Genomic DNA, 11,547 nt, shown 5'->3' on the forward strand with positions numbered 1-11,547 from the left:
CAAGATTGTTATTTTTCCAATAATAAACCTATGCATTATAATTTATTTGGGTTTAAGAGAGAAAAAGAAAATCTCCGCCGTCAGCTGTGTGAGTGTGTGACAGCGAGGGGTCTCCGTACAGCTTCTGACGGTATCTATAGGCTATATGAAGAAAACACCTTATTTTTTTTAATAAAAAGAAGAAATAAAATTGTGGTTCCAACATGAGACAGTAACGACTGAACAGTCATATTAACCAATGAGGGACCGACAGCACATTCTTAATAAACCATTCTGGTTTTATCTACAAATCCACTCCCTTTCCCTAAAACCACTTTTTTTTTTCTTTTTCCTATTTTTTCCCTGCATTTCCATTTCTATATATGTTGTGCATGTTTTCTCTGATATACTTCACATTTAGCAAAAGAATTTTTTTTTCCAACTTGGGTATTTAACTTTACTCCATCTTCCTCCTCCTTCTTCTTCCTTTTTAGGATCTGGGTTTTTTCCCCCCAATTTTTTAAGGTTATAAAAAAAGAAAATGGGGAGAGGTAGGGTTCAGTTGAAGAGGATTGAGAACAAGATCAACAGGCAAGTTACTTTCTCCAAAAGGAGAGCTGGGTTGTTGAAAAAAGCTCATGAGATCTCCATCTTGTGTGATGCTGAGGTCGCTTTGATTGTCTTCTCCCACAAAGGGAAGCTCTTTGAATACTCCACTGATTCCTGGTATTTCCTTCCCCCTTCATTCTGTTTTTTTTTTAATTTTTTTAAAGTATTCTCCAAGGTTTTGAGAAACAAAGATAAAGTTACTTTTTTTTTTTTTTGGCTTTGAAACTGAAATAGATGTTTATGAAAGTGGTTTTTGAGGCACTGTCATTAGCAGTTTCTCCTGGATTTCATGCAATGGTTATAACAGGTGAAAAAAAAATTAAAGAATATTACACAGTTCAGTAAAAAGTGTGACTATAACTATATCAGTAATAGAATTTACAAGTGTTTCAGAGATGTTGAAGTAGCAAAAGAATGGAAAGCTTTGAGGGGGAAGTTTGGTCTCATCTTGCTAAAACAAGGTTATTGACCAATGGATGATGAAGAAGAAGCAATAAAAAATTTCCCCTTTTTTAAACTAAAACTTTCTCAATTAGGAGAAAATACAAAGTATCCATTCTATGGACTAAATTATTAATACCAAGTTATAAAAGAAGGGAAAAGCAACACTGAACTTTGTAATAAATTTTATATTCTGTCATCTCAAAAGGAAAAATCATGCTATCAAACATATTTTCTTCTAAAGATAGTAAAAGAAAACCTAAAAAATATGGCTATGTTTTTTCTGAAAATAAATTTGTTTTTACAATTTATTTTTTTGGTTTTGGAACAGAGCTACTATCTTTGTCATCTTCTCTCCTTTGTGTGTTTCCTTTTAGTCCTTACAAGCAACAACTGCTATACATGTATCTCCTTCTTCTTCTTCACCAGTTCTTAAGGGCTAGACCCTCTTTGGCTTTTGAGAACTCTTTGATCCAACAACTGTCCAAGGCCAAAAAGAGGTACCTTTTTGGTAGTTAGAAAATTAGGGATTTGACAATTTTTGTACAGAGGGAGTAGGGCTAGGGCTCCATGAGGGGTAGTTCCACACCTCAAATTTGAAGATTCCTTTTTGAACCCTAAACAAGCTAATAAACTGCTTTCTAAAATTTTTATATTCCAATGGGCTCTTCTTTTAGCTGATTTGGTTACATATATGTCACCAATAGCCAGTTACTGGTTCAAGTGAGAAAAAGAATAAAGGAAAAATTATTTATAAGCCTTGATAACTAGGAAAAGAAAACTCTGCAATTTGTGATTCAAGTTCTTCAGTTATATATTATAGATATGGTGTCTGTCTATTTATGGTAATTATCTGAATTTAAATTAATTGATATTTGATGCATATATCCTTTTTTTCATTATTTTGATTGAGAATAGTTATTTTTAAATAAATTAAAATAAAAATATCAAAGCTAAAAATGAAATGAAGGAAAATTGAACACTTTGGATTAGGCTTTATGATTTTATATGCTCTGGATTTATGGTGTGTTTAATAAAAATCAAATTTTTTAGTAAATTGAAAAGGAATTTTTTTATATTTTATTTTTAAAAAATGTTTTGAGAATTTTCAATTAAAAATGTTGAATAATATAAGTAGATAGATAACTTATTTATCACTTCGGTGCTATTGGATAAAATGAAAAATTAAGTATTGAAATTTAAGAATTAATTTTATGTTATAAAATTTGTTTGATATAGCACTTAACATTAATTATGGAATATAATTAAATAATTTGATAATTACATGTTTAAAATTATAAAAAATTATATATTACATTTTATCCTTAATTTAAAACATTTCACCTTATTTCAAACTAAAGTGAAATTTTAAATTTAAAGTTTTATAGGATAATATAATATTAAAATAAATGAATAAAATAGAATTAATTGAAAATATTCTATTTTTAAATAATAAATAGCTCTTATTTACTTATCATTTTCTACATTTTTTATTTCAGATTATTAGACATGTGTACATAATTAAATTATTGAAAATATTAATTTTCATTTAATTTAATATTTCTAATAGATTATCAAATAAGGCCTTACTAAAATGTTAAGTTGATTTTATTTTTAAAAACTTATATTTTAAATAAATTATCAAACTAATAGCTTTTCCAAATAAAAAATATCAAGCTAATATAAAAAATTTTATTAATAAGATTTAAATTATATACCAAAAATAAGATTAAATATGAAAAAATAATTTTGAAAAATCAAAATTTTCTATTTAAAAAATAAATCTATTTATTAATTAATTTTTACTAATAACCCAAATAATTTCATAATAAATTTAGAGGTAGTTGATTTTTCAAATTATCCAACATTGCATAAATTAAAAATTTACCTACTTAAATATTTAAAATCCAAAACCCTAATTTTCAATGAGTTCATATACGGCATCTATATACAGAAAGAAAAAGGGGGGAGGAAGGGTGGCGGTTCAAAGCAAGCTTGAATTGATTCTGTTATGACTCCTCCAAGTTCCTTTGATCTTTCAAGTATTTTATCACCTAAAAAGTAGCGTAATTAATTGTGATCCAAAAAAATTATAATTTGATGACTAATTTAATTATTATTTTTTCTCCCCCATTCCTAACACAAATTTTATGACGTCGACTTAATCATATCATTACGATATGTAAGGAATCAAGGGGTTTATGGTGTAAGGCACCGTTATCACAGACTTATAGTTCCTTAAGTCACTTATCAAAACTGAAAAAAAAAAAAAAAAGCACTTTTAGTTGCTTTAAGTCAGTTTGGTGATACTCAAAATCAGACAGGATTTGACTTCTGATTTTTTGAGGGTTGATTTCGACCTCTTTCAGCTTCCTTCCTCCATGCTGATGACAGACATGCTATTTTTTTTAACTGGATTTATGTTTAACTCATTAAAACTCTTAGAAGCTAATATAAAAATTTTAATGTTTTAACCCTTAAGTACTATCTTCTTTTATAGATTACATCACGTAGTTCATTGCAAGTATATATATGGATTTATACTCACTAACATAGCATAAATATTAATCCTTGAGACAAGTTAAGAACGAAGTATGCAATGTGAACTATGAAGCCATTAGAAACTTATTGAGTTAATGCAAAAATTAGTTGGAGCAAATGGAAATTAGTTGTTTGTGTGTGTATGCATGCATGAATGCATGTATGTATGTATGGAAATTAGTATGGCATATGAAGCCATTAGAAATCTATATATATTATATGTTTTAAATTAAAGTAAAAGTTATATAAGAAATTAGGGTACAATTAGTTTTACTTGGGAAAGAAAATATTGTGCCATTAAGACTGACATTTATTTTCTGTGATTATCTGCAACAGCATGGAGAAGATCCTTGAACGCTATGAAAGGTATTCTTATGCTGAGAGACAGCTTGTTGCTAGTGAGCCTGAATCTCAGGTACAACATGCCTTTCACGCCGTTAATTTTAGCCACTTATCATAATGATTATATATATGTCTTAATTATATTATATTATATTATATAAATATTGTTTGCAAATAGCAGTTTGACAGCAATAAGGGGTTTGGGGATATCTAAATTCTAAGTACAGTACATTTTTCTAGCTTTTAATGGTAGCTGTCTTTCAATGAGAGACTCTTAGTTTTTGCCTTTCGGTACATAAAACTAAATGAACATTATTCAGGTTTTTAAATTATTGGGAATAGTAGATTGTGAAAAAGGGTTAAGATTTGGCTGAAATTGTATTGAAAACTGAAACCTGTTTATGGACAGGGCAACTGGTCCATGGACTATAATAGACTTAAAGCTAAGGTTGAGCTCTTGCAGAGAAATCACAGGTACCTCTTAATTCAACTGATTACATTGTTGCTAAAGATGAACGAGTGATTTCCTTTTTCAATGTTTATTTTACTCCAACTTAGGTTTGAATGTCAGATATTAGTGTGTTCACCATATCCGAATACGAGTCAAACATGAAAGTTATAGAAAAAGAAAGTTGGACCAATTTAGCTGAACATAGTAATTTCCTGATATGTTGGTGAATTCTTAAACGTCTTCAGGCATTACATGGGAGAAGAATTAGAGTCATTGAGTCTCAAGGAGCTGCAGAATTTGGAGCAGCAGCTTGATACTGCTCTTAAACTTATTCGTTCAAAAAAAGTATGCTTTAAACAGCTGTCCTTTGTCCCATTATAGTCTTACAATTATAATTGTTACTGGTTTTAATGATGAAATTGTGGCCCTTTTTTTTCCCTGCAGAACCAACTCATGTATGAGTCAATATCAGAGCTTCAGAGAAAGGTAAGGCCTTTCAGAACATATGCTTGTCAATCCTGGAGAGAATCATTATATGAACTTGGATGATCATATGTGATGTGATGGACACTTGAATGTGAATATAAGAAATCTAATTGTGGTCTTTATGACAGGAGAAGGCAATACAGGAGCAAAACACCATGCTAGCAAAGCAGGTGACATACCCTTTTTCATGTTCAAGATTTCATCAAAATTTTTTTCCTTTCCCACTGTTGAATCATTTGTAAGAGTTTCGATGTGAAATTCAAATCCCAACATCTCAACATTTACAATCTTTTTCTTTTTTTTTTTTTTGTAATAGAAAAACATGAACTAACAAATTACCTGTCTTGGCATGTAGATCAAAGAGAGGGAGAAGACAGTGGCGCAGCAACAGCAGCAGCAGCCGCAGTGGGGGCAGCAAGACCATGGCCTCAACACATCATCCTTTCTGCTGCCACAGCCTCCTCCCTGCTTGAATATCGGGTAACACCCCTCATTGGCATTCATCCTTAATGATATCTAGAGATGCATGAAAGGCTTATGTTACTTGTGATGCAAGAAATAAAATCCTATCAGCTGAAAACCGATTAATTTTGAAAACGTAAGCCAAAGAAAATGGATCCACATAAGCTTTCGTTTTCTGTTGTCTATAATGAAGTGGCAAAAGCTTGGTTAAAAGATTTGATTGTTTATAGTTTACAATTTTTGCAGTGGCACATACCAGGAAGAAGCAACAGAAATGAGGAGGAATGAACTAGACCTTACTCTGGAACCTATTTACTCATGCCATTTGGGATGCTTTGCTGCATGAAAATGGGTACAATTAATTTAACTATGCTTTTGGTTATATGTGAATATGGACATAGATCCATGCACTATGGTTCTTTTCTTTAAAAAAGAAAACAGCATGAGAAAGGATAAATTGTTGGAAACTCATGCCTTTTATGTCTGCTTTGTCTTGACATACATATATTTGTGTATCGATGTCGATGATTAGTGTATTACTGGATCTCGTATTTCACTCGTTATTAACTGTCAGTTGCTGCCTTTGAAGATACAATTTTCATAATTTCTTGGTGATTATATCAAGCAATTAGACTAAATCTTCTTTTCAGTGAAAAAAAAAAGAGTACATAATTTCTTGCAATGGTATAAATAGCAATGCAGGAACCTATATCTCTTTCTCATCAAACTACAAAACTCGGAAAAAAAAAACTATTGAAATGTACCCTCAAAAATCATACGTTCATCTTTGGTTAATGGTGATCCAATTTCTGCTTCACCAAACATCATCATCTGCAAAATCAGTCCATAATCAGTTATATGATTTAGGAAAATATGGCATTAGAAGACTATATAGAATCCCCATTTTTACATGATATAAAGAGCTAACAGCTCCGGTTTAGTATTCGATTCTCGACATTTGATGATTGGAAGAAAGAGATGCTAAATGGGATCTTAATGGCAGAAGTTAGAACAGAAAATGGAGTAATTGCAGAACCTTGTAGAAACAAATTACCTTGGCACAAATAGGACAGTTTTCGGATCTCTCCATCCACTCATATATGCAACCAAGGTGGTAAGTGTGGGAACATTGAAGAACTATTCTTGGATTTTCGGGAATGTAATCTGATATAGGAAATCAAGAGAGGGTAACCAAAGTAAGCCAATGTCTCATTTAATGGCTTCCACTTGTATAAGCTGGTTAGGGAATCAGCAATTGAAAAGGTTACCTTCAAGACATGTGGGGCAAACATCTTCATCTTCTAATGATCCATAGTCACAACCAACTTCAGTTTCAGGTTTATCGTGTGAGAACTTCAATTGAGATTCGCATTGAACTCCAGCTGATTTGTTTCCTATACTTGCGTGTTCCGTGTGATTGAGTCGATAATCCTCTCTTCCTTCAATCCGATCGTACTCGTATGAGGGTGTCGTATCAGCTTCGGAATGCAAGACCCTTGCAGTATGTGTGATGATATTGTTAAATGCAGCATTAGAATCCAAAGGGGCTGACACTTGAGAATTCGAAGCGGGCGAATCCGATTGCTCGTTGCTCCTTACTCCGGTAAACTGAGGATCAAATTAATAAGCCCCGGTGAAGCTAAAGATCAAAGAAGCATTATAGGAAATTGCTATCAGAAAACAAATATTATTAGATTCCTTGAAACTTTTCATCAAACGAACAGTCAGTAGCCAATGACTCAATCCATAATTGGCAAAAAAAAAAAAAGAAAAAAGAACCTTGTGTAAATTGCAGGTGTTTTCATTGTTTAAGAAGAAAAGAACTTCATGCCCATATAAATTCAACAAAATTCTGTCTCGATGCTAACTCAAAAGGAGAAGGAAAAAATTTGACATGGTACCTTTCCCCTGAGGGCATGAATGACGCTATTGAGACTGATAAAAGTGGAAACATGTAGTTCAGGATCCCTGATACCCAAACAACAGCAACAAGCTCCCATGATGAATACTTTAATTTACTTGTCAGCCTGAACAATAATCATAATTACTAGCAATCCTTTCACAAGTAACATAAAATAACAAATAATTTAGACATGAATGTTGAGTAGCTAGTCCTCAAACTGACATCGACCCAATAGAGACCATCAATCCGATAAACTAACTATGATTATCTTCATGGATAAAAATCAAAGGGAACTTAACTGTGAAATGAAATTCGCTGCCTTGAAGAAGGAAATGATGATGAAACAAGTGGAATTTATGGTTGTTTTATTTTTAAAGTAGAGAACAGATAGAGATGAGTTGATAAGAAACCCCCAAGAATTTAGTGCATTCAAATAGAAAGAGAAGAAACAAAGACTGAATTTAGTAGTCGGGTTTGGTGGAAAATTGAAAGATTCTAAAAATCTCGAGTTTTTCGGATTAAAATTTATAATTTGAAGCCTAAGCTGCGTAGGATTCTTCTACCACAATCGACAAAAGAGACATATGATAACGATTTTACGATACCCAAGTCAAGGGACCATCTTTATTCTTCATATGCTGCATGCTTTCATGACGCGGAAATTGAAACCTACTTTAAAGTAAAATATTATTATTTTTTAAATATTTTAAATTAGATTGTATTGAATAGAAGGTTAAATATTCTTCAAGGTTTTTACTCTTCATAGATTTAAAATTTAGTTCTTGTACTTTTATTCCTAAGAATTTAGTTTCTCTATTTTTAATATTTCAAAATTTAGGTTTGATTGTTAATACTATTAAAATTATTTTTGTTAAATTTAGGTTCATTACAACGTCATTTTTTAGTTACATTGCTACTGAATGAGTATTTTTTTAATATTTCAAAATGTCACACTAACAAATTTAACAATAAAATTTAATAGTGTTGACAATTGTATTTAACTTTTGAAATCTAAAAAGTAGAAGGACTAAATTCTTAAAAAAGTATAGAGACTAAAATTTAAATTTATGAAGAGTACAAAAACTTACAAAATACTTTAACCTAGAATAAACTTGTAACCCCCTAAACCCGATCTAAATGTTTTGGCTGAATCTCGAATATCACATCGACCATGATGATGACTGTAACATCCCAAAATAGGGTCTAGTCTGAAAAGTGGTTTCGGGACCACAAATTCGACGTTGAAATATTTATTTTATGATTATTATGAGGTCTAGAATATGAAAATATGCATGTGTTAAAGTTTCATGAAGAAATTATATGAGCAAAGTGTCCAATTGGAAAATAATGACCAAATTGAGTAAATCGTAAAACTTGGATTCTAGAAGCAATTTCTATGAAATTGCTTTAGTTTATTAATTAGAAGTCCTTAAGGAGCAATTTTCCCAATCTCTAAGTTTTTGGACAAAAATGGGCATGTATGGAAAAAATTTTAAAGAAAGGGCTTAAGGGCATTTTGGTCATTTGGCTAATTAATGAAATAAAATGGGAAAATGAAGGCAAAAATCAGCCATTCTTCTCCCTCATCCAGCCAAATTTCTCAAGCCCTCCATAGCTAGGGTTTTTAATATTTTCAAGCTCAATAGTAAGTGCTCCCAAGCCCTGTTTTTAATGTTCTTCGTATTTTTAAAATCCCGATAGCTTACTCTCTCCATTTCTACCCATATTTTGAGTTAGGGTTCATGTTTGCAAAGTGAACCATGTGTCACATGTTTATTCTTTGATGTTTTATGGAGGAATATGAAAGTTGGATGTGTGTTAAACATACTTTTCTAGGTGATTTTCATGAAAAACCTCTAAAAGGACCTTTTTGCAAAAGGTACAAAATATGTGGCAGAAATGTGAAATAATGGAAAATGTGGGCTGCCATAAGAGGGAAAAACTTTCGATTAGGCTTGGGTAATGTAGAAATTTCATGCATTTCATCATACAAGCTTAGGGACTAAATTATAAATAATGTAAAAGGTTAGGGGCATAACGATCATTTTGTTCGGGGGTGAAATTTAGAATCGAAAAGAACAATTTGAGGTATTAATGATTCATTTTTATTGTTATAGACCTCGAGGAACAAATTTCGGAGGTCAATCAAGGAAAATGAAAGGTTTTGGAATAACCGAAACACGAAACCAAAACGGATACCAGGAAAGTTTGAATAACTTTAAGTAAACTATTAATATGTCTAATTGCATGTTTTATGAATGGATAATAATTGGTTATAGTGATGGCATGAAAATCCATAAAATGTGTTAATAATAATGATATGATAATAAATGTCCCGATTGAAGTCAAAAGGGAAATTCGCTGGATAAACCATGGCTTACGTGACTTGAGATCCTGCATGTGTTACAGAAAAGGATTTAGCCCAGACGGGTAATCCGTTGATCTCAAATATAGAAAGGATCTAGCCCCGACAGGTGTTTCTTGAGTGATCGAGCCTCCCGAAGAATATGTGTGCATAATGGATTTAGCCCGGAAGGGTAATTTGACTAGAGTCTGAATTTAGCCTGGACTGGTAATCCTGCCATAAGATGTGAGGTTCGCGGGAGTGCGTACTTGAGATGATCGTTCTTGTCACTTGATGACAAATGGATAATGCATTGAGATTTCTGAGAAACTTAACGAGACTAACATGAGATAGAAAAATGAAAATGTTGGATGATGAGCTTATCTAAGATAAATTACATGGTGTATTGTTATGAAACTAACTTATCGATTGAGTGCAAGTATTAGGGAAACTATTTCATGCTTGTTGGTTTTATTGCCTAATATGGATGCATGCTAATTAATCGGTAAGTTTACTTTCCAGTTATTCGGGCTTACTAAGCATGTAAATGCTTACCCCTCTCTTTTCCCTGTCCTACAGATCTGGAGGACTCGTAAAGATTGGGAGACGGTTGGAGAATCAACACACTATCATCTTGTCCAGCTTTAGTATATAGATACTTTTATTTTATTCAATGACATGTATAGGGCTTTTGTTATTTTGTTATATGTGTCATTTGATTAGCCAACATGAAGGCTTATAAAAGTATACGTGTTCACTTGTATATGGCCATGGAAATTGGCTCATTTTGATGTAGGTTATGACCTACAAATTTGTGCATGTTTATGTCCAATGTTCTTATGATGGTTAAATATGGCATATCACAATTAAGTATATGTAATGTGACTAAATCACAAGGGATGGCTAGGTTATAATTGGCAATGAGTTAAGACAATGAGCCAAGCTTAATTGAGTTACCAGTCATAGAAACCTTTAACATAAAGTGGATAATCGAGCATGTATAAAACCGATGAGATGAGGTTTACATGCAATGAGATATATCAATGTCATTTGGGATGAATAATTAGGCCTTGTTATGTATTTTGGTAATTTATAAGAGTATGGGGATGATAGAGGTTGACCAAAGGCTTGGAAACTAGCCTAACAACGTCCACATGGGTAGACACACGGGCATGTGTCTAGGCCGTGTGTGACACACGGACCGCCTCATGGGCGTGTGATATGGTCGTGTGTCCCCTGTACATAAAAATTTTAAGTCAGAATACATGGTAGTAAACACACGAGTAGAGACACTGTAACACCCCTTACCCATATCCGACGCCGGAACAGGGTACGAGACATTCTGGACTTAAACATACATATTCACGCAAAAAATGGGCCATAAAATCTCTTTTAATTCAAAACCTTTCAAACACATACATGTCGTCCCATATTTGGGTCTACGAAGCCCAAAACATTCCTCGAAATTGATTCCGGACTAAATCGAGAACTTTGAAAAGTTTCAGGAAAACTTAGGAAATTTTTCCATGAAACAGAGTCACACGTCCGTGTCCTTAGACTGTGTAACTCTCTGTTTATGACGTCAACATGTCATCGAACCACACGGCTGGGCTACACGCCCATGTCTCCTGGTCGTGTCCCTCACACGATTGAGACACACGACTGTGTCTCAGCCCGTGCGGCCAACACTTAGGCTATTTTCCAAGCCTTGTCACAAGCCCGTGTGGACATAAGGGCATGCTCGTGTCCTCAGACCGTGTAACTCTCTATTTATGACGTCAACATGTGCATCGAACCACACGGCCGGGTCACACGCCCGTGTCTCTTGGTCGTGTCCCTCACACGGTTGAGACACACGGCTGTGTCTCAGCCCGTGCGGCCAACACTTAGGCTATTTTCCAAGCCTTCATGTTACCCATAATCTCTTACAAGTAATGCATCTACTCATGCAATACCAAGTCTAGATTCCTTACTTCACATTCATAAGAC

The 11,547-nt window shown here is 33.1% G+C and overlaps 2 protein-coding genes across 3 annotated transcripts; one reads left to right on the top strand and one right to left on the bottom strand.

Moving 5' to 3' along the window:
• The first annotated feature begins 292 nt into the window (after positions 1 to 292).
• Positions 293 to 5,906, top strand: LOC108463273 (agamous-like MADS-box protein AP1). The gene is made up of 8 exons (XM_017763221.2): positions 293 to 705; positions 3,907 to 3,985; positions 4,322 to 4,386; positions 4,609 to 4,708; positions 4,808 to 4,849; positions 4,978 to 5,019; positions 5,205 to 5,329; positions 5,558 to 5,906. Exons 1-8 carry the CDS (start codon positions 521 to 523, stop codon positions 5,655 to 5,657), a joined length of 738 nt encoding a protein of 245 aa, XP_017618710.1. The 5' UTR covers positions 293 to 520; the 3' UTR covers positions 5,658 to 5,906.
• On the bottom strand, positions 5,148 to 7,852 carry LOC108463651 (E3 ubiquitin-protein ligase AIRP1-like). Of its 2 annotated transcripts, XM_053024756.1 has the most exons (6): positions 7,514 to 7,852; positions 7,213 to 7,338; positions 6,580 to 6,919; positions 6,366 to 6,475; positions 6,091 to 6,142; positions 5,148 to 5,365 (listed from the first exon to the last, which is right to left on the bottom strand). In XM_053024756.1, the coding sequence occupies exons 2-6, from the start codon at positions 7,309 to 7,311 to the stop codon at positions 5,340 to 5,342; spliced, it is 627 nt and encodes a 208-aa protein (XP_052880716.1). In that variant the 5' UTR covers positions 7,312 to 7,338; positions 7,514 to 7,852; the 3' UTR covers positions 5,148 to 5,339. The 2 variants fall into 2 exon arrangements, with proteins under 2 accessions (XP_052880716.1, XP_017619043.1); XM_017763554.2 differs by lacking the exon at positions 5,148 to 5,365 and having other exon boundaries at positions 5,563 to 6,142.
• Between the last annotated feature and the right edge of the window lie 3,695 nt (positions 7,853 to 11,547).

The sequence above is a fragment of the Gossypium arboreum genome, chromosome 13 (genome assembly GCF_025698485.1).
Source record: "Gossypium arboreum isolate Shixiya-1 chromosome 13, ASM2569848v2, whole genome shotgun sequence".
In the NCBI taxonomy this organism is placed as follows: domain Eukaryota; kingdom Viridiplantae; phylum Streptophyta; class Magnoliopsida; order Malvales; family Malvaceae; genus Gossypium; species Gossypium arboreum.